This window comes from Balaenoptera physalus (assembly GCF_965194825.1).
Source record: "Balaenoptera physalus genome assembly, chromosome: 19".
NCBI lineage: Eukaryota > Metazoa > Chordata > Mammalia > Artiodactyla > Balaenopteridae > Balaenoptera > Balaenoptera physalus.
This window is the reverse complement of record NC_138900.1, coordinates 17,362,311-17,386,486: the sequence shown is the minus strand read 5'-3', so window position 1 is coordinate 17,386,486 and position 24,176 is coordinate 17,362,311. Positions and strand designations below refer to the sequence as shown.

General features: G+C 40.8%; 1 protein-coding gene across 1 annotated transcript; it reads right to left on the bottom strand.

The window, feature by feature from the left end:
• Positions 1 to 8,518: 8,518 nt before the first annotated feature.
• Positions 8,519 to 21,970, bottom strand: ZNF599 (zinc finger protein 599). Its single transcript, XM_082437867.1, has 4 exons — positions 21,224 to 21,970; positions 19,140 to 19,266; positions 17,066 to 17,161; positions 8,519 to 11,303 (listed from the first exon to the last, which is right to left on the bottom strand). The coding sequence occupies exons 1-4, from the start codon at positions 21,473 to 21,475 to the stop codon at positions 9,778 to 9,780; spliced, it is 2,001 nt and encodes a 666-aa protein (XP_082293993.1). The 5' UTR covers positions 21,476 to 21,970; the 3' UTR covers positions 8,519 to 9,777.
• Positions 21,971 to 24,176: the final 2,206 nt, after the last annotated feature.

The window sequence follows — 24,176 nt, the reverse complement described above, 5'->3', positions numbered from 1 at the left end:
CAATAGATGTTAAATGATTGATATCATCATACAAAGAAACTTCCCTAACTACAGCTGAATGAAATTAGAAATTAATAGGAAAACTGGAAAATTCACAAATATGTGGAAATTAAACTGCACACTCTTAAACAACTGCTATGGTCTGAAAATTCATATGTTGAAATCCTACTGCCCAATGTGATGGTATTAGGAGGTGGGGCATTTGAGAGGTGCCTAGGTCAGGAGGGTGGAGCCCTCATGAATTGGATTAGTGCTGTTATGAATGAGAGCCCACAGAACTTTCTAGCCCATTTTGCCATGTGAGGACTCAGTGAGAAGTCTGCAACCAGGAAGACAGCCTGACAATTCTGGCACCCTGATCTCAGACTTTCAGCCTCAAGAACTGTGAAAATAAATTTCTGTTGCTTATAAGCTACCCATTCTCTTGTATTTTCTATAGCAGGCTGAATGGACTAAGACAACAATCCATGTGTCAAAGAAGAAATCACAAATTAAATCAGAAAATACTTAAAGACTAATGAAAATGAAAACATAACATACCAAAATTTATGGTACACAGCAAAAACAGTGCTAGGAGGGAAATTTATAGCAGTAATCACCTACATAAAAAAGAGATCTGAAATCAATAACCTAACTTCACAACTTCATGAACTACAAAAAGGAGAAACTAAACCAAAAGCTACAGAAAGTAGGAAATAACAAAAAACAGGGTAGAGATAAGCCAAATGGAAGAAGAAAAACAACAGAGAAAATCAATGAAACCAAACGTTGGCTCTTTGAAAAGATCAACAAAATTAATAAACCTTTACCTAGACTGACAAAGAGGAAAAGAGAAAACACAAATAACCAAAATCAGAAATGAAAATGGAGATATTACAGAGATAAAGAGATAAAGAGGATTATAGTACAATATTGTGAACAACTATACACCAACAAATTAGATGACCAAGCAAAAATGGAAAAATTCCTTGGAACAGAAATTACCTATACTGACTCAAGAAAAAATAAAATATTTCAAAAGACCTATAAGAAGTAAAGAGATTGAATCAATAATCAAAAACCTCCTGACAAAAACAGTTCTGTACCAGACTGCTGCACCAGTGAATTCTACCAAATATTTAATGAAGAATTAACACCAGTCTTTCTCAAACTTCCAGGAAATTGAAGAGGAGGAAACACTCCATAACTTATTCTATGAGGCCAGTATTTTTCTGATACCAAAGCCAGATAAAGACATCACAGGGAAAGAAAATTACAGACCAATATCCTTTATGAATATAGATGTAAAAATCCTCAACAAAATATTAGAAAATTGAATCCAACAGCATATTTAAAGGTTTACTCACCATGACCAAGTGAAATTTACCCCAGCAATACAAGGGTGGTTCAACATAAGAAAATCAATGTAATCCTTCCCACTAATAAAATGAAGGAAAAAAACCCCACATGATTATCTCAATTTATGCAGAAAAGGCATTTAACAAAATCCAATGAACTTTCAGGATAAAAATGCTCAGAAAACTAGGAATAGAGGGAAAATTCCTCAATATGATAAAGTTATTTGTGAAAAAACCTACAGCTAACATCATACTCAAAGGTGAAAGACCGAAAAATCAGAAAAAGAAAAGGAAGGAGACCTGCTTTCACAGTTGCTATTAAGCATTGTACCTGAAGTTCTACCCAGAGCTATAAGACCAGAAAAAAAAAGTCATCCAAAGTGGAAAGGAGGTTGTAAAATGATCTCTCTCTCTCTTTTTTTTTTGCAGATGACATGATCCTCCTATACATTAAAAATCCCAAAGAGCTCACAAAAAATAATAAAGCTAATAAATGGATTCAGCAAAGTTGCAGGGAAAATGAATACCCCAAAATCATTTCTGTATCTATAGAATAGTAGTGAACAACCCAAAAAGGAAATTAGGAAGCTCCTTCTATTTACAACAGTACCTACAAGGATAAAATATGTAGTAATAAATCTGACCAAGAAGGTGAAAGATTTGAATGCTGGAAACTAAAAATACATTGCTGAATGAAATTAAAGAAGACCTAAATAAATGGAAAGATGGCTCATGTTCAAAATAAAATAGGAAGACTTAGCATTGTTAAGATATCAATATTACCCAAAGAGATAACAGATTTAATGCAATTCTTATCAAAATTCCAACAGCCCTTATTGCAGAAATGGGAAAGCCAATCCCCAAATTCATATGAAATTGCAAAGGACCCCAAATAGCCAAAACAATCCTTTAAAAGAATAAAGTTGGAGGACTCATATTATCCAACTTCAAAACTTAACAGTGTGGCACTAATATAAGGACAGACATACAGACCAATGAAATAGATTAGAGATCCCAGAAATAAACTCTCACATATATGGTCAATTAATTTTCAACAAGGATGATAGGACCATTCAAGGGGAAAGGACAATCTCTGAAAAAACTGCAGAGGAGGAAACACTTCCTCATTCTATAATGCCAGAATTGCCTTGATACCAAAATCAGACAAAGACACCATAAGAACACAAAAACACAACAAAAACTATAGACCAATATCCCTTATGAATATGGATGCAAACATACGCAGAATACTAGCAATAGACACTTCTCCAAAGAATATATATAAATGGCTAAAAAGCACATGAAAAAATGGTTAGCATAATTAGTCATTAGGGAAATGCAAATCAAAACCTCAATGAATTGCTTCTTGGCCTTTTTGCTAAGATCAAATGCAAAACCATGAGATACCAGTTAACACTGCCAGGATGGCTATAGTGGAAAAAAGAAAGAAAGGGAAGTAAGTGTTGGTGACGATGTGGAGAAATTGGGACCCTTTGTGCATTGCTTGTGGGAATGTAAAATGGTACAGCCATTGTGGGAAACAGTATGGTGGTTCCTCAAGAAGTTAAATATATTTATAGAATTATCATATTTTTAAGCAGTTCCAATTCCAGATATACATTCAAAAGAGTTGAAAGCAAAAATAAAAACAACAAAAATTAAAAAAGAGTTGAAAGCACGGACCCAATTGCTTAGGACTCAGATAATTGCTCACGGATGTTTATAGCAGCATTATTCACAATATCCATAAAGGCAAAAAACAACCCAAATTGTCATCAACAGATGAATGGATAAACAAAATGTGGCATATACATACAATGGAATATTCTTCAACCTTAAAAGGAATGGAATTCTCTACAGGCTACAATATAGATGAACCTTGGAAACATTATGCTAAGTGAGATAAGCCATACACAAAAGGACAAATGTTTTATGATTCTATTTATATGAGATACCTAGAATAGGCAAATTCATACAGAAAGTAGAATATAGGTTACCAGAGACTGGGGGCAGGGTGGGAAGGGGAGTTATTGTTTAATTGATACAGAGTTATTGTTTGGGATGATGAAAAGTTTCTGTAAATGGATAGTGCTGGTGGATGCACAACATTATGAATGTATCAATACTTAATACTATTAAATTGTACATTTAAAAATGGTTAAAATGGTAAAATTTATATTATATATCTTGCAATAAAAAATGAAAGGAAAAAACCCCCAATACACAATACATAGCTAGCCTTCTTTATTCTTGGGAAATTAGATGCTACATCTTTGATTCTAGCAGAAGTATGGCAAAAGGGAGAAGCCCAAGCAAATTATCTAAATCCCATATAAAATCATATATATTTCAGGGTAATTTTCAGAGTGCCACAAACCATATCTGCTAGCTTTTATCTCCAAAAGAGATACTTTTGTAACTGAGCTAACCTATCTCTATTAGGATTCACTAGTAGACAAGTTAATGGAAGTTACACACCAAGACTGAACATGAAAAGAAAGAGACAGAACAAAGTTTGTAAGTGCTCACCAATTACACTGAGAAAAATCTGACTTTCTAAAAGGGTGGCAGGTTCCAATATGTAATGACATTGCTTAATTGTTTATAATTTTATTTCTCCTTTAAAATTATTTTTGTAAGAATAATAGTCTCATACAGGATTACTCATTAATAATTAGTATTTATGTGAGAAAACAACCAAGTCTGCAACCATTTGTTGATGACCTTAGTTTGCTATATTATATAATGATTTAAATATTGTCATTGATATGGAAGATAACAACCCATTTCCTAGTTGTAAATCATGTGAGAATTGAGGCAGTAAAAATAAGGCCCAAGACAAGGACACAGGAAATGTTAGGATAATATGTGAATTTTTAAATAATTGAATGAATCGGTAGTTTACAACATGGGGCCTCTGGACCAGCAACATCAGCATCACCTGGAAACCTGGGAGAAAAGCGAATTCTCAGGAGATTGTTCCTGGCAGAGAGGAACATCTGAACATCTGATAACTGGATAGACTGGGCTTTAGGGAGGGAAAGAAGGTCTGTTGAGTAGAGGTAGTTTGGGGTGGCTGGGAGTATATTCATCAAAACAGAGCGGGGAGGGATTGGAGCATAAGGTATCTTTCCTGACATAACAGAGGTCTGGATTTCATCCTAAGAACAAAGGGGAACCTGGAAACAAAGGGGCACCCTCCTCATGCGCCAGGGACAGACTGGGTCATTAATAAGGGAACAAGTGCTGGGCATCGCTATGGGACACTGAAGAGTGGATCCCACCTCCAGGAGTTACTGTTGCAGGCACCCAGCTTCTACTGCAAGGTCTTCCAGTTTCTCCAAAGAAGCCCAGGCTCAGAGACAGTGTAAAACTGCACAGATTCTCCATGGTGGAAACTGATTCATATTTTTAAAAAAAACAAACCCTTTGGGGAGCCTTAACCTACACCTCTAGGCCACATGTAGACTCCCAGGTAGTACCTGGTTAAAGACAGAACTGAGGGGCTTGGTCCTACATGCAATCCAGTTATGCTTCCATATATCAGACCAATGCAAATAGAAGAAACATGGATAGATTACTATTTGTAACTGTACAAATAGTGTAGCCTTGATAAGGTTTCATTTTATTAAAACATAACAGCTGATGACAGTGATCACTTGAGCCCCAAGGAGACATATATGAGGGCAGACCCACAGGTGCCTAAATGCAGAGAATTGAGAGAGGTCTTGATGGTCCTTCTGAGGACTCCACCTTTCACAGGCATTGTCAGAGTTGTCAGTTTACATTTGTTTATGTAATTCTTTTTGCAAGAATGCCAGTCTCCCTACTAGAATATTTAAAGAAATACAAAAATATTCCCAAATCACAATGTCTGACATCCAATCAAAAATAAACAGTGATACATAGGAGCAGGAAAATATAACCCAAAATGAGAAGAAAAATCAATCACTTAAAACAGGCACAGAACATGAAAACATGCTCATCATCACTATTAGAGAAATGCAAATCAAAAGTACAATGAGGTACCCACCTCACACTGGTCAGAATGGCCATCATTAAAAAGTCTACAAATAATAAAGGCTGGAGAGGGTGTGGAGAAAAGGGAACAATCTTACACTGTTGGTGGGAATATAAATTGGTGCAGCCACTATGGAAAACAGTATGGAGGTTCCTCAAAAAACTAAAAACAGAGCTACCATATGATCCAGCAATCCCAATCCTGGGCATATTCCCAGACAAAACTATAATTTGAAAAGATACATGCACCCCTATGTTCACAGCAGCACTATTTACAATAGCCAAGACATGGAAACAACCTAAATGTCCATCAACTGATGAATGGATAAAGATGTGGTGTGTGTATGTGTATATGTATATATATATATACATATATATATATATACACACATACACACACACACACACACACACACACACACACACACACAGGAATATTACTCAGCCATAAAAAAGAATGAAATAATGCCATTTGCAGCAACATGGATGAACCTAGAGATTATCATACTAAGTGAAGTAAGTCAGAAAGACAAATATCATATGATACCACTTATATGTGTAATCTAAAATACGACACAAATGAACATACCTACAAAACAGAAACAGAGTCACAGACAGAGAACAGACTTGTGGTTGCCAAGGGAAAGGGGAGGGGTGGAGGAGGGAAGGATTGGGAGTTTGGGATTAGCAGATGCAAAGTAGGATGGATAAACAGCAAGGTCCTACTGTATAGCACAGGGAACTATATTCACATCCTGTGATAAACCATAATGGAAAAGAATATGAAGAATATATATATGTATTACTGAATCACTTTGCTGTACAGCAGAAATTAACATTGTAAATCAACTATATTTCAATAATATAAAAAAAACAGGTGCAGAATGACAGATAGTAAAAGTAGAAGACATTAAAACAGAAAAATTTATTCCATATGTCCAAGAAGCTAGAAGAAAGAATGAACATGTGAAGTAGAGACATGAAGGACATAAGGAAGACCCTAATCCAACTAAAAGAGATAAAAACTATAAATTATGGTATGAAATACACTGGATGGGATGAAGGGGAGAGTGGACATAGCAGAAGAAAAGATTAGGAAACTGGAAGATATAGCAGTAGAAACTATTCCAAATGAAGCCAAGAGAAAAAACAAATATAACAAAATTCATCAGTGATCTTTAATAAGCAATCCTGATTATTTGTGAATTCACCTATTCACTGAAGTTTATTTGTAACTCCCAAATCAATGCTCATAGCATTTTTGCAGTCATTTGCAGACATGTGCAGAGTGATAAAAAATTTGAGTTGCCCATCATGCATGTTACCAGCTAAGGTCAAACACGGTGTCACTCTGCCTTCTGGTGTCATCTTTCATATTATAAAGTGTCCTTTTCACAATCTCTTTAGTGCCACACTTTTTTGTATTTTTGTGCTTTTTTGGGTGATTTTGCTGTTGAAATGGCCCCCAAGCACAGTGTTGAAGTGCTGTCTAGTGTTTGTAAGTGCAAGAAGGCTATGATAGAGAAAATACATGTGTTAGATAAGCTTCATTCAGTCATGACTTATGCAGCTATTGGCTGTGAGTTCAATGTTAATGAATCAACAATACGGCACATCCAAAACTAGGAAGAGGAAATTCACCAGTCTCTACATGTGGCCACTCCAGAAATGTTAAAAGTGTCAGGGGAAACACTGACTGAAACTGCCTGCCCTGGCCAGGCAAGATAGTAGCCACTTGTATGAATTACAACAGGAGGTCCTGGTAAGGAACACGGAACTAACAAGCTACCACCAACTGGAAGAATTCAGGAAAGGTCAAAAGGAGAGAGGAGACACCAGTCCATATGTCCTTCAAACCTCCCAGAATCCTTCTCACTGGAATCCATCTTGGCTGAGCAATGCGTGCGCCAACAGGAAGGACCCTGAATCAGAATGACTGGCCAGAGACAACCCAGAAACTAACCCCATGTCCATAAAACCCGAGACTGCAAGCCACATGGCAGAGCAGTTCTCCTGGTTTCCCTTACCCTGTTGCTCTCCACCCAGGGAACCCCTTCCCAATAAACTCTCTTGCTTTGTCAGCATGTGTGTCTCATCAGACAATGCATTTCCGAGTGTTAGACAAGAGCCCACTCTCGGGCCCTGGAAGGGATCCCCCTTCCTGCAACAAAAGTAACATCTATAGTAGTGTAATGAATCTAAGAAAAAGATGGAAAAGTGGCAAAAGCTGTGGATTCATGAGATGAAGACCGATTAAAAAAAAAAAAAACCATACAAGACAGCATTGAAAATACCCACTCCAACCTAAATGATCTTTTCATACCCGTAAATACTACATGTTATCCAACCTCTCAATCAGGACATAATAAAAGCACAACATGAGGGAGCTTTTTAGCAAAGCTCTCAGCACCAACAAAGAAACCACCATGGGACTTCCCTGGAAGTCCAGTGGTTAAGACTGTGTTTCCACTGCATGGGGTGCGGGCTCAATCCCTGGTCAAGGAACTAAGATCCCACATGGTGCATGGTGTGGCCTAAATAAATAAATAAAAGAAACCACCATGATAGACTACTGGATGTCCGTCACTATATGCACTGTTATTGTGTTCGCACAGCCTGGGATAATAACAAGCAGACTACTATCATTAACTGTTAGGAAAATGCTTGGCCAGACTGCCTGAAAAATTTCAAAGGCTTTGAAGGTGTTACAGAAAATATAAAGGACAGTGTCAAACACATAATGCATATCACATGGCATATAAGTAAAAAAGGCTTCAATGACATGACGGAAGACGTGGAAGAAATTTTGGCAGAGAAGGAAGTGGAACCCAACAACAAAGACCTGGAAGAAATGGCAAAACAAGGCAACAACCTCTCCTTTGGTTTTCCTGGGTTAAGCCAAGGTCAGGAGATTAATCCACTCAGTGCACTGCCCCATCACACATCCTGCAGTTCTATCAAAATCAGAGTTTTAGTTAATGTTTTTAATTTTGGTTAATTTTTAATTTTTTCTAGGACTTTCTTTGCATGACTGTACTGTAGAGCAGTGTATAGTGTTTACATGTTTATTTTATATGAGTACTGTATATGTGTATTGTTTGTGTGTGTGATTGAGTGAAAGAGTTAAAGCAGTACAATAACAATAGAATACACAAAAATGATATAATTAAAATATTTTTTATTATAATGAAATATTGGATGTAACTTGTAAGAAACATTTATTAAATAAGGTGTCTTTAAAAACAGAAAAAAATTCCATAAAAGATTATGTATTGGGACCTCCCTGGCGGCGCAGTGGTTAAGAATCCACTGCCAATGCAGGGGACACAGGTTCAATCCCTGCTCCGGGAAGATCCCACATGCCGCAGAGCAACTAAGCCTGTGTGCCACAACTACTGAGCCTGCGCTCTAGAGCCCGCGAGCCACAACTGCTGAGCCCGCATGCCACAACTACTGAAGCCTGCATGCCTAGAGCCTGTACTCCGCAACGAGAAGCCACCACAATGAGAAGCCCACGCACTGCAACGAAGAGTAGCCCCCGCTTGCCGCAACTAGAGAAAGCCCGTGCACAGCAACGAAGACCCAATGCAGCCAAAAAAAATGTTTTTAATAAATTAAAAGATTATGCATTGATTGATGAAAACGTGAACAGAGGCTCACAGGAACCTAAACCTGTATTGCCACTAGGAGCAATGGTTCAATATTCACTAGTTCAGTGTTTGTGGTGAATTTATAGAATATAACTACCATGAATTAGAAGAACTGACTGCATATGTAGGTGTGTATGTATATGTATTTCATGACTCAGGCCTTATATTCAAGGGTAGACGTGACAGTGTTTTGTAACAAAGAACTTTTAATAAATGTTAGCAGAGCTGCCCCAATGGTCCAATTCTCCTGACTGTGGATATATAAGAAAACATAAAGGTGATGAGGCCTTTTGATCTCTCCCCCTTCATCCCTTCTGCATGCGCACACACACAAATGACAAATTGTCATAGCTTGGCAGGGAAATCAGAAAGCAGCCACACATGTGTATCTCTTTCCTTCCTCTTCTACATCTCTTTGTTCTTTTAAAATACTCTTGAGATGGATTTATAGTATAAACATAGGAAGAACTGTTGCTGACATTTTCCCCAGATGCATGACAACCACTGAGTCTCTCTCGTGGATGATTCTCAGGTGTAGTGTAGAGCTGCAGGCTGGGTCAATTTCTAGTATGACCCTTTAGATGACCTGCCACAAAAAGCTTTCACAGAGATGACAATTATGATGTTTCTCTTCAGATACTGAGTAAGCTATTTCTCTGGCCAAAAGACTTCCCTGAATAGTTATACTCAAAAGGAAAGGTATTTCACCAGTATGAGTTCACTAAAATTGACTGAAGTGAACACATTTGCAAAAGGCCTTGTTACATCTTTTAAACTCTGGTGTGAATCTTTCGATGGTGAATGAAGGATGAACTATGGCTGAAGGCCTTCCCACATTCACCACATTCAAAGGGTTTCTCTCCAGTGTGAGTTCTCATGTGTTGAGTTAAGGCAAAGTTGTCACAAAAGGCCTTTTCACATTCTTTGCACTCATAGGGTTTTTCTCCAGTGTGGATCCTATTATGCCGAACAAAATTTGCAGGTTGGGTAAAGGCCTTTCCACATTCTCTGCATACATAAGGCTTTTCTCCAGTGTGAATCCTCATGTGGCGAGTAAAGGAAGAGCTATAGTAAAAGGCTTTTGCACACTCTTTACATTCCAAGGGTTTTTCTCCACTGTGGGTCCTATTATGTCGGATAAAAACAGAATGGTGTGTAAAGGCCTTTCCACATTCACTGCACTCATAGGGCCTCTCACCAGTGTGAATCCTCATGTGTTGAATTAAGGAAGAGCTGTCACAAAAGGCTTTCCCACACTCTTTGCACTCAAAGGGCTTCTCTCCAGTATGGGTCCTCTTATGCCGAATGAAAGTGGAGCGGTGAGTAAAGGCCCTTCCACATTCGCTGCACTCGTAGGGTTTCTCTCCAGTGTGAATCCTCATGTGCTGAGTGAAGGATGAGTTCAGGCAGAAAGCTTTTCCACATTCTTTGCACAAAAAGGGTTTTTCTCCTGTGTGGGTCATATTATGCTGGATAAAAGTGGAGCGGTGAGTAAAGGCCTTTCCACATTCACTGCACTTGTAAAGTTTCTTTCCACTGTGAATCCTCATGTGTTGAGCAAAGGAAGAGCTGTAGTAAAAAGCTTTCCCACATTCTTTGCACAAAAAGGGCTTTTCTCTAGTGTGAGTCATATTATGCTGGATGAAAGAGGAGCGGTGGGTGAAAGCTTTACCACATTCTTTGCACTCATAGGGCTTGTCTCCAGTGTGAATACGCTGGTGCTCTGTGAGGTGAGACCCGCGTTTGAAGGCCTTCCCACACTCAATACACTTGTATGGCTTTTCCCCAGTATGAAACCTCATATGTCGAATGAAGTCTGCCATATAACGACAGGCTTTCCCACATTCACTGCATTCATAAGGCTTCACTCCAGCGTGAATCTGTTGATGCCGTACAAGGGCCCAATTCTTGCTAAAACCTTTTCCACATTCCTTGCATTTGTAGAGATTATTCCTTGCATCAATAACAGGGTCTCTTCCTGGTTCTTGGGAATCACGTTCATGCAGAGCATCTTGTGTAGTGACTCGCTCCTGTAAAACCCTTAAATAAAGACTATCATCTGTCTCAAAGTCATCATGTTTATGGCTCAACTTCCTAGGGCATGTCTCCTTGTGGATGTCTGTTCCTGGCCTCAAGTTCCCTTCCTGCATTTCTGACAGTTTTTCCTGATCCCTTGCTTGCTCCAGCCTGGAACACCTTGAGGCTCCATGTGTCACTCGTTCCTCAAAAGGGGCTCCCTCAGTGAGGACCAGCTGAGAAGCAGTAATCTCTGTGATCTCAGGTTTTGCTTTTTCACCTGAAGGAAATCCAATATAAAAAAGGTGCCTATTAGTGATGTCAACACAGAACAAAATATATTACCACTTTAGTGGAAGAATGAAGGTGAAAATAAAGCCTCTACTGTCTGTGGCATTTTTACATCTTTTAAACCCAGGTTTACAATTTCTTTCTTTACTGATCCTTGGACTCTTGACATCTTTAAAAGGTAACCCAGGAGGAAAATCTGGTGCAGGAGAATAGCAAATCTGGAGTGGAGACTCCTCCTCACTCTCCAGAATGGGGGAGGGTGGAAAAAGTAATGATAATGACTGTGTTCCAACATCTCATAGTGCTATGACAGCACAGGGAAGGTGGACCTAACTTGGCCCAGATGGAAGACAGAAAGAGGTCAGTGGAGGCTACCTGGACAAGGTGCTACATGAGTTTATTTCTAAAGATGAGTAGGAATTCCCTGACAGAGGAATTAGGAGAAAAATTGTAGCAGATGACTGAAAGTACAAAGGTTCGGGGTTTTCAGAGAATGTTGAATGCCAGGCAAAGAGAAGAGGATGACAGGATGGTGGAGAGGGAGGCAGGGAAAGAGGAGAAACAAAATCTTAGGATTTTGGAGTGTGTGAAAGTTGGGGCGGGGGCAGTGATAAGCAACTGGGTGCACATATTGAGTCTACTATATCTAGTAAAGACTAGGTGAACAGACTCAAAGTAGATAACATTTAGATGAAGTAAACCAGAAAACATATCACATTAATGAAGATTTATATGAAAAGAGATTAATAACATAAAGTTGCCAATTTTCCTCAAATTCATCTATAAATTTAATACAACTTCAGATAAATCCCAGTAGGGTTTTTCATGGTTATTGGCAAGCTGATTGTGGAATTTATATAAAATAACAGAGAGACCAGGATATCTCTGAAGAAGAATAAAGCAAGGGGACTTGCCCTTTGAGGAATTAGGATTATGATGAAATCATATACACCAAGGCAGTGTGATGTAGCATAGATATAAGATAAGCTGTCAAATTGTCAAAGGAAAGAACAGAATTGGGAGCTCAGAAATGTATATATGGAACTTTGATTTATGACAAAAGCAGCAGAGACGTTAGTGGAAAAAGGAAGGAATAGAGGAAGTCCCCTACATACGAACCTTCAAGTTGTGAACTTTCAAAGATGCGAACATGGAGCTTACTAATGAAGACCGGATGGAACTGGAGGCTCAGAGAAAGAATGAAGAGAGACAACAGGAAGAAGTAACTCAAGAACCAAAGAGATTCACGACACAGGAAATGGCAAGGGGATTTTCTTTATTTGAGGAGGCACTGTTAGTTTTTGAGGCACAGGACCCAAACGTAGAACAGTACACAAAGGTTGCAGCAGCCATTCAGAATGCAATCCAGTGCTACCATGTCATCTATGACAAGAAAAAAATAGCTACTATCCAGACATCATTGGATCGTTTTTTTCAAGAGGGTAGACAGAATTGAATCCAGCACGGAACCAGAACCTGTGCCATCAATGTCAGGTGTGAGTGAAACTGCAGCTTGCCCTCCATCTCCTATTGCTGATGATCCTTCAGCTCTACCATCTCCCACCTCCTCCAGTCAGTAACTCTTCTTGCCAGTTCACTCGATGCCAGCTCCTGTATACCAGCTGTTGTACTATACTACTGTACTTTTCAAGGTACTGTACTGTAAGATTAAAAATGTTTTTTTTTTTGTGTTTGTTTTTTATGTATTACTTGTGTGAGAAGTCTTGTAAACCTATTACAGTACAGTATTATATAGCTAATTGTGTTAGTTGGGTACCTAGGCTAACTTTGTCGGACTTACAAACAAATTGGACTTACAAACGTGCTCTTGGAACAGAACTTGGTCATATGTAGGGGGCTTGACTGTATTCAATAAATGGATGTAGAAAAATTATTTGCCACAATGGAAGAAAATGAAATTGTATTTCTACCTTGTACAAAACAAAAAATTAATTCCAGACTAATTAAGACTTAACTGTCAGAAGCTAAAGATTAAAAACTTTTAATAAATAGTGAAAATGACTATCTTTTAGATCTTGGGAAAAAGGAAGATTTCATAAACATACAGAAGCATTCTTTACAAAAGACTAATCAATCTGACTAAACTAAATATAATTTTTAAAAAGGTAAACAAAGAAAGATGGCTATATTAACATCAGGACTATATTAACATCAGATAACAGACTACAAAGAAAATGGGACAAAGAGGGACATTATATAATGATAAAAAGATTAATCCACCAGGAAGACATAACAATCCTAAATCTTTATGTACCAAATATAAGAGCCTCAAAATATACAAACCAAAAACTGAGTTGAAAGGAGAAATAGACAAAACTATAATTACAGCTGGGGACTTCAACACTCCACATCCAAAATGAAAACTGAGCGTATTATGAACTGATATTTCACAGAAGATGTATATTGGCCAATCAACATATGAAGAGATAACTCAGATTTCTTAGATATGAGAGAAGGGCAAATTAAGACCACAATGAGAGACCATTTTATATTCACCTGATTGAAAAAACTTATCAAGTGTTAGAGAGGGTATGGATCCATGGAATTGTTCATACAAGGCAGGTGAAGTGTAAGTGGGTATAAATAACCATTTTAGAAAACAACAGGGCATCATCTAGTAAAGTTCTCCTTTTGCTTAACTTATAATCCCCAAATTCTAGTCCTAGGAATATTACTAAGAGAAATTCCTACACATGTTTGTGAGAACACATGCATGTGAATTTTCATGGCTGTATTGTTTGTGGGTACAAAAAATTAGAAACAAGAAAATTCCCATGAAAATGGATGAATACATTGTGTTATAGTCATATAAATAACTACAGAAGAAAAAATGAGTAAACTATAGCTTCATGCATCATGAATCTTAGTAATGTACTGTTAAATGAAAAGTACAAATCCTATACAACAACATAAATGGATACTTTTATAATAGTCAAATAAAAAAGCAAAACATAAACGAGTACGATGAACAATATTTTTTTGAGAATGTCAGTTTTTAATGGCATTATAAAAATATGTACAATACATACCTAAAATTTAAATTGTGGTAAAATATACATAACATAAAATTTACCATTTTGAGATGAAACCATCTTAAAAAGTAATGGATAGAATAATTAGATGAAGTGGACAAACTCCTTAAAAGACTCAAATTACCAAAACTGATACAAGAAAAAACAGAATATCTGAATAGCCCTGTATTTACTCAAAAAACAAATTTTGGTATGGACTGAATGTTTGTGTTCCACCAAAATTCATGTGTTGAAGCCCTAACTTCCAATGTAGATGTCTCTTCTGAGAATGAGAAAAGTCCTCAAAGAAGCTTGGTAGTTCAGCTGAAATAGAGTCTACAACTTTTGGAGGGTATTGGAGAGCCAAGAGCATTTTTTTTTTTAAATGTTTCCCTCAAGTGTCAGAAACTTGACCACGTGTTTTACGTTGAGTAGAGAGAAGATGGAGATATACAAGAGGTAGGAAATAAATGAAGATGCACATTCCCTAATGCAGTGGACAGACTCATGTATGGTTTCCCATAATCCCTGCCTCATGGTGTTCACACAGTTTTGATACCCTCTGCCTGAATCCTAGCAGGACCCTTATTTACTTCTAAAGAATAGAATATAACAAAGGTGACAGAATGTAAGATGTAAGAGATAAAGTACATGTGTAACATCTCTCTTGCTGGAGTCTCTCACACCATTACTTGATTTGAAGAAGTAAGCTGACATGTTGTAAGCTGCCTACGATTGCAGCTTTGCAGAGGACCTAGCTAAGCTGTGCCTGGATTTCTGATCCACAGATGAGAGATAATACATGAGTGATATTTTAATATTAAATAATGAGTGAGTTTTAATATTGCTATATAGCAATAGATAACTAATACACCTGAGAAGGTAGGTGAAGGTATGACCTAGACGCTGCTTGGGGAATTCGCCATGGCCGGGGATGAGAACTCTTCTGAGAGGTGAGAAGGAAGCCACAGGGATAAATCAGTAAGGGTTAAAAGGCAAGAAAAACAAGTGAATGGCCTTTATTTTCAAAATGAGCTAGGTCATATGCTGAGATCTCAGTGGCTACGGAGGTGATAGTATTTGGAATAAGGTGTGAGTAGACGGGGAAGTGGATGTAAGACACAAAGCTGATCAGAGGCACAGAGCAGATATGGGAGGGACCAGTTAGGAATTTGTTAGCATCATGCAGGCAAAAGATGATTATAGCCTGGACTAGGGTGATAGTGCTGGAACTGATGGAACTGGTGGAGATGATGGATTCAGGAGAAACGTATGATGAAATATGATCAAGATTCAGGGATGGCTGGATATTGGGAATGATGAAAATGGAGGTGTTGAGGGGTTGTTCAAGTTTGTTTTTGGCTTTCTCAACTTAGTGAACGGCAAGGCCATGCACTGAAATGGGGAGACAAGAGGAGTGGGCAAGATCATGAGGTCCTTTTTAGGCATGATGGGTGTGAAGTGCCTTTGAAACATTCAAGTGAAGATGGAGAACTGCGGGAAGGGGTGAAGGCTTGAGACAGACTCAGCAGGGCTGAGGAGGCGCTGGCCAGAGATACTCACTGACTGGCTGAGCAGCCTGAAGGAACCCTAGAGGGGAGAGATCACGAATCTGCGTCAGTGCTATCCACACACTTGAAGTGGGGCTGACAAAGGCAAATGTCCCCTTGAGGTTTTACAAGACAGGAGGGTAAGAAGATGACAAGGCTAGGGACTGTTCTGAATATCTCATTTACAAATGGAAGGATGGATGCATGCAGGGATGTATAGATAAATAAATGATTGGATGCAGGTAGAAAAGAGTGGGAATGCAAAGTATAGTTGGAGGTAGTAATCTGCAGAAAAAGAAAGGACTGTCTTTTCTGAATCTGGAAGGAAGTTTCCACATTGTTCTCTATTCATTATGAGTAATAATATATAAATATTACTAGTAGGTAAATTTATTAAGCCACTAACTTTGGGTCAGGCAATGTCCTAATAAGCAGTTTCAAGTTATCTAATTACATTCCCAAACAATACAGTAATGCAGTAACTATTATTACTCTATCTTTTTCTAATATAGGCTACGTTTAGCAAACTGAGTATATGTTCATCATATCCCTGGTATTTTGTCCTTGGGCACAAAGCTAAACCACATTTCTATGACAAAACACGTAGCCTAATGCCCAGTTCTTGTCAATGGAATGTGAATGGAAGTGACTGTGTATGCAAGTGGATATGACTACTCCCCTTCTCTCCTGTTCCTCTTGCCCAGCTGGATGATGCCAGGGCCACCTTACAGCCACATACTGACAATAGAATACACCTGGGTCCCTGAATAGATACATGGTACAGAGCTCCCCTGCTGACCCACATTATACCATGGCACAAATGAGAAACAGTCTTAACCAGTTGACCCACCAAGATTTTGGAGTTATCTCTTATAGCAGGTAGCACCAACTCAGCCTTGAGTTGATGTCAAAGGCACAGGGAGATCATGCAACTTCCCCAGGGTCATGAGGCTAGTAAGTGGCCAAGTTTACAGCCCATCTCTTACCCAGTATACCACATTTCAACCCTAGTAAAGGCAAAGAGTGTGCTGGGATTGGGAAGACAGAGGAAACACAGTTCAAAGTGTTCCATGACCACCTAAGACCCCCAGGAAGGCTGCAAAAAGAAACTGCCCATGGAATTTCAGACAGTCATTCCCTGGTAGTCTGCCAGCTGCCATGCCACCCACCTGTACAGGTGCTTCTGGAGAGGCCTCTCTTCACTGTCCTTAGTTCTTGCCCATGCTCCAGTAGGTGAATCAGCTCTGGTTTGGGAACAGGATGCCCTGTGCATGGAGAAGTAAATGGGGCATGGGTATACAGGTAAAGACAAAAGGAAAACTCTCAGGTATACTGGAGTGTACACCTTTAACACACCACCATGAAACCCCAGAAAGGGGATGACTCCTTCCAGAGGTTTTCCCTAATTAAATCAGTAAGATTCAACCTTCCCATGCATCAGAACTACTTAGACACGCCTGTTCTAAACACAGAACAAATTAAACCAAATCTCTGGGCATAAAAACTGAGCTCTGGTTGTTTTCGAAGCTCCCCAGGTGATTCTGGTGCCCAAGGATGGCTAAAAACACTAGACTAACTCAACTGATAGTCAGTTATCTGAGGTAGGCCATGACCTAAAATTGCTACCCATTCTGAAGAAAAAGTCTTCAATCCAGGTTGGGAAGACAGGGCTGAATGTGGGGACCTGCTGCCTTACTTGCTGCTGCATCATCCTGTGGCCACTTCAGGGATGCTGGCCTGATGATCTGGACCAAGGAGAGAAAGCAGACAAACAGAGAGAACTGGGTTGGTAGATACCAACCCAGGAGCCAGCACCACCTCAGGGCTTCTCATTAGGTGAAGTAATCAACTTTTTTCAGGGTGAAACCTGTATGAGGTGGTTTTCTGGTACATGCAGCCAAATGTATTTTGCCAAATTCGAAGGCTAAGGGACAGGAGGACTCTGGAGAGAAGTCAATGACTTAGACACCAGGACCACAGAAACTCTGATTAGAAAATCCTGTACTGCAAGCCAGAATGCACCCAGCTGTCACTGAGCAAATGTTCACTGATGTCTGCCATACGCCTGGCACCGAGCTCAGTGATGTGGCCGTGGAAAAGGTGAACCAGATATTCCTTCGCCTCTGTGAGACCTGAGCTCCTTGACCCCTCAGGGACTTGGCTCGTGTTGATCCCTCCACCTGGAATACTATTCCCCAGATGTCTCCTTTCAACAACTAATCACAATTGTCATAAAATAACACTGGATTTACTTCCCTGATGACTGACCTCCTGGGAGAGACTATGTGGACACAAGGCTGGGAGAGCCCTGTCAGAGGTAACCATTTCTGGGTAAAGTGGACATTTAAGGTTTAGGTGGCAGAACACTCGGGATTTATTAATTTATTATATATAACAAATGCATGTGTGGCACTTGCTATGTTCCCAGTTCTATTCTAAGCACTTTAAAGATATTAGTTCACTGGGGCTAAGTGGAAGGTTACTATAAAAATATGATAAAACAAAAATAATCATGGTCCCAGCAAGCTCATGCTGCCGACTCAAGTCTGTGAGTCCTGCGGCTGTTCTTTCTGCTGAAGGGGAAACCAGCCAACAGCCATGTGAACGCTAAAGACTCAGCACTAAGCCCAGACTCTCTCAACAACAGTCAAGAGGCAGGAAAGAGAAGGGAAAAAGAAATAGCCTTCTCAGATGCCCATCAATGCCATTTGAAAACATGTCTGTGTACTCTCTAAAATTAACTCCCATAGCCTCAGAGAAGCAAGGCACAGGCCTTAGGACATAAGGGACGACTGTGCAGGCACCAGGGGTCAAAGAAGCCTTTTAGCTAAGATTGTGTTGCTTAGAAAGATACCAGTAGCACTGATGACAAATAGCTTCCCGTCTGTCTAATTCACCATGTTCTCGGAGAACGTCCCATTAACCACAGGTCCTGTTAACTGGGCTGTGAGGACATCTGACACAATCAAGCTGAATTCCAGATCATGGGAATCTGGAATAAGGATGTCAGACTGAGGTCAGCTTATGTTGGACACTTGGGTAAAAGTGTTGAGAAGAACTACGTTTGTTATACAACAATCCTTGATGCAGACAAGGAAACCAAGCAAGAGGAGGTTAGATAAGAACATGCTGGGGCTGGAGGGAGAAGGGAAGGCAGGTTCCTCAGATCTTCTCAACCAGCCATGCTTAGCGAGAGACAGTGGAATGAAAGAGGCTGTGGGTACCACACAGGTGAGGCCTTACCCAGTGAGACCAGGAGGCCACAAGTCTCCAGCATCACCTCCTGGTATAAGGTCCTCTGGGCCAGGTCCAGATGTCTCCATTCCTCCCCAGTGAAGGTTATGGCCACATCTTCAAATGATACCAATGCCTGGAAAGTCAAACAGAGGTGGTGGGGTGCCTGTACGAGTCTACTGCTTGGTTAGTGGCAAAAGTCCAGAGAGACCCAAGGCCTGAATCACTGAGTATCTCCTGAGAACCTAGGTCTGTGCTGGGCTCAGGAGGGAGGTAGATGGTGCCTTTGACAGGATACAAAGGTGCAGGAGAGAAAAGCCACCTATGTGGGAATCCACTGGAGAGTGACACAAAACAATGGTAATCTTGTGTGGACTGTGAGTCCATTACTGTAATTCAAGTAACGATAACAGCAGCAGCAGCTGCGCCTCACTGGTCTGCACTGTTTGCCTAAACCTAAGGGCTTTAGATGCTGTGTTAAAGCAACTGAAAGTCTCTAGGTCTGGAGCTAGACTTCCTGGGGCTTAAATCCAGCCTTTTCATGCTAATTTCTTTGAGCCTCAATTTCCACATTAATACAATAATAGTACCAACTTCACTATGTTGTTGTGGGAATTTAAGTGAAAATGTTTATAAAGCAAACACTGCAGTGCCCAGCACATGTCAGTGCTCAGTGTGTATTTGTGAATTTCATTAATCCTCCTGCAGCCCATGGGGTAAACACCATCACTGTCTCCATTTCACAATCAGCAAATGGGGACTCAAAGTCAAGCTGCCCAGAGTCATATGTCTAATGAGAAGGGGCAAGATTTGAAACCAGGTCCCCCTGGTTCAGCCACGGTGGGGGAGTGAGATTTAAGCATGATGGGAGCCCCAGACGGTAGCATCTTTCATTCATCAACTGCTTACTGAACACCTGGTACAGGGCCAGCGCTCTTCTAAGCCTGGGGATAAAGCAGAGAACAGGACTCACACTCTTGTCAAGGAAAGATCCTTGACAAGAAACTAAATAAATGATCAGGATAAAGTCATATGGCCCTAAGGGCTCCGAAAAAAAACCCAAAAGTGAGTGAAATGACTACAAAGATTATGGGAGACTTTATGATACGGGAGACTTTAGATGGGGCAACTGGGGAAGACCTCTCTGAGTGGAGGTGGAACAAGGCTGGAATGAAGTTAGGGAGCAAGTCAGGTGAGGAAAAATGGGTAAATAAGAGAAGTTCTGAAGGTGATCAGAGCTATGATGAGAGCAAACAAGGTGGCATGCTGCAGAATAACTTAAGGCCTGTCCATGTGTTTACATGCCTTGAGATACAACATTCCTATGCATTGTCATTAAGGAATACTGTAATGGATTCACTTTTCAAATATAAGTAAATGTGCCAGGAAAATGGGTTCACTGCCATAAGTGGCAAGCCAACTTCACTTGTAGTACCCAGATGGCATCTGCAAAGATAAATTCAGTGACTGGCTTGTCTTCTGGTCTGTCCAGGGAACTTCTACTCCTATTAGAGGAGCAGCAATTCCAAAAACGCTGCTCCCACCTCACCTCTGCTCTAGGGGCTCTCTCATCCCAGTCTCCCAGCTTTCAGCTGGGTTGAGGCCCGAGGCAAGGAGGCTTGAGGGTCAGACTCCACCTGGGTGTGAGACTAAGATAATAGCAGGACCAGGAGAGTCCCTCTCTGGAAACCACATCGAGAGTGATGCTCTCTGGGTCCTGCTGAACACTGCAGGACACACGTCACATGCATATCCTCTCCAGTTCCCTCAACCGAGAAAGAAAAATAGTTAATAGTCCAATTTTAGACCCGAGGGAATGGAGGCCAAGGGAATGGAGGCCAATCGACAAGCTCAAGGTTAGAGCCAGAAATGGGTGCCTCTCCTTATAACACCTGAACCCCTGGCCCGGATTCAGAAGCCTGGGTTGGAAGTGATTAGCACTGTGGTTCCCACACCCCATTCTCACTGGACCTCCAGATCCGAGAGTATTAAGAGGGAAAGGCGAAAGGTCCCGGGATTCCCTATATCATAGCGAGTGGAACTGTGCTGACAGCGACCCCAGCGCACATGGGCCTGCGGTACCCTCCACTCACCAGCTCCGGCGCCGCCATGGGGCCCAGTGGGCAGAGCGGAACAACGAGAGACGGCGACAAAAGCCGGTCCAGCGGGCTCAGCCGACTCCTCAGGCCAGCCCTGGACGGGGGCACCTGGACCTGAGTGTCCGCGGTGTGGGATGCGCACAAGGCCCCGGGAGCCGCCTCCGGGAGCTGCGGAGACCGAAAGCTGGGGCAGAGCTCGGAGAGTGCTCGGCTGACAACCCGCTCGAGGCGGGGGTCACGGCTCATACAAAAGCGTAGAGGTGGGTCCCATTCTCCTCGCGGTCCTTTGCTCGGTCTTGACCTTTTTCTGAGAAGCGGCCAATGCCCAGTGCTCCAGCCATAAAGGCCCGTAAGGACAGACCGGCCACATCCAAACGACACCCTAAGACCCGACGCCAGAAGCTCCGCGCAAGCTGCAGCAGGCAACACCCGCCTCCGCCGTCCGTCATTAACTCAGCGCCCGCCGCAGACGTTCGAGGCACTGCCTTGTGGGTAACGTAATTTCTGACTGCATCCGGGTGAACTGGGGAGCTCACTTCCTGTTTTCTGTGAAAACTGTACCCTGCGGTTCCAACGAGGGGGCGTGGCCTCGTTTCTTCTTAAAGGCTCGCAGATTTCCTTGTCCCTTCAGGCAATGCCCCGCCCTTAAAGGTCTGTAATACGTGACCCATGCCTTGACCTTCCGCACTGTACTCCTGCCGCAGCGTTTCACCTCTCTGAGCCAGGATTTACAATGAAAAATGAAGATTCTTTTTTTTTGTTGTTGTAAATTTATTTATTTATTTATTTATTTATTTTTGGCTGTGTTGGGTTTTCGTTTGTGTGCGAGGGCTTTCTCTAGTTGCGGCAAGCGGGGGCCACTCTTCATCGCTATGCGCAGGCCTCTCACTATCGCGGCCTCTCGTTGCGGAGCACAGGCTCCAGACGCGCAGGCTCAGTAGTTGTGGCTCATGGGCCCAGTTGCTCCGCGGCATGTGGGATCCTCCCAGACCAGGGCTCGAACCCGTGTCCCCTGCATTGGCAGGCAGATTCTCAACCACTGCGCCACCAGGGAAGCTCGAATATTATTCTTTAAGATAGTAATTTAAAGTGTTGCCCTAATCCGTGGTTTTCAACCCACAGGCCACATCAGCATTACCTGGGAATTTGTTACAAATACAAGTCCTAAGGCCCCACTTCAGACATACTGAATCATGTACTCTTGGGTGGGGCCGCGTACCTGTGCCTAAGCCCTGCAGGGGATTTTAATGCTCCAACACAGTTAAGAACTGGACTCTTTAAATTCCAGTGAATGAGACAAAACTATCTACTTCCTGGGAGATAACTAAAAAGTGCTTAGCACTAGGCCTAACATAATGATAAGTACTTAGAGCTTTTGCTGTCATTTTATTATTTTATATTAGTATTATTGGCAATGTCTTCACAAGGATCTGGCATACACTGCTGTGAGAATAAGGCTGATATACTTCTTTGCAGAGTCATTGGTGATATTTGTCAAAACATGAAATATATTGACTCTCTGGCTTAACAAGAAGCCTCCTAAGTAGTGTTTAAGACTTTTACATAATACAGTGTTGTACCATTTGGCTCATGTAATTTTGTTTTTATTTTAATGGTCCATGCAGCAGAGTTTCATAATATAGGTAAATCTATTGCCCAAGGGATACTTCCTTACAGGCCACATGATTCAAAATTTAGCATCACCAGGAGTATTGCCTGCAGGCCTAAGTGAAGAGTCAAGTTGACATGGTTTCTAGTTTGTTGGTTAAGATGACGTTATTTTTCATCTTTAATTCATAGGAACCAGGACCTCACCCTTCCAGCCCTCAGGGCAGCCAGGCACAAATGAATGGTCATGAGACAGCCACGTCTAACACCCAGGGTCTCAGGGTCACCAAGTCTTGTTCTCATCAAGGGACTGTCAACCCATCACCCAAACTTAGAGTCCACAAGAAGATGGCAGTAAATCCTGGGGGTTGTGAGAAGTGAAAGCATTAAGTCCAAAGAGGCATTCCGAGGATGGAGCAGAAATTAGAAAACATAATGATGACAGCTTCACAATCACTTCTGCCCATATTCCATTACCCGCAACTCATTCACATGGTCCCCAAATGGATTGATGACCACCCAGCCAGTTTCTAGCACAATCCTTTAATTTGGTCATCAGGTATCCTTTTTATTATTTATCCTCTACATTCCACACTCTCACTTACTCCTTAATGTGACAAGCCAAAACCCTGTCCTATCTCTGACCTCATCTAAATTTTAGAATCTCAGAGTGATGTGTCATATTACGCATCTGGACCAGATTTTGTTCCTCTAAGATCAGGAAGCTCAAAACAAAGCTAAATGTGGCTTCTACCCAGACCTGATGTGCAACTGCCAGTCAAGGACGTGATGGAAGGACATAAACTACTGGGAAAAAAACCCCTGCCAGCTGAGATTTCTATGCACAGCAAAGTACCTTCCAAGAACAGTGTGAAATAAGACCATTTAAGGACAAAAATGTGAAATTAATGGAAAAATAACCCTCACAAAATGACAATCTAAAGATCATGTTTAAGGTCAAAGTAAAGTGATTCCAGTTGAAAATTCTGCAATGATAAAAGGAATAAGTATCCAAGAAAGGTGTGTTTGTGCATTTATACAACCACTCATTAGCTATATGAAATCATTATATTTCCTTTTTGAGTTAGAAAGATGAACTTACCATATATATCCTCAATAACACATAATTTAATATGGGGAAATTGTTCTAAATCCACTATATTGTCCAAATGGAAGTAAAGGAATTTATAAATCTATACTTTAATATGTTAAAGATGTAAATAGATGGAAAGATATTTTGTGTTAATGAATTGGAAGACTGAACACAGTAAGGATGTCAACTCTCCCCAGACTGATAATATAGTTTTAATACAATTCCTATCAAACTAACAGACAGGGC

Coding starts and splice junctions, on each gene's coding strand:
- ZNF599 (XM_082437867.1), bottom strand. CDS start 21,475: ATGAGCCGTGACCCCCGCCTCGAGCGGGTTGTCAGCCGAGCACTCTCC. Junction 19,267..21,223: donor CCATGGCGGCGCCGGAGCTG/GTGAGTGGAGGG, acceptor TTGACTTTCCAG/GCATTGGTATCATTTGAAGA. Junction 17,162..19,139: donor TGGCCTCCTGGTCTCACTGG/GTAAGGCCTCAC, acceptor CTCCATGCACAG/GGCATCCTGTTCCCAAACCA.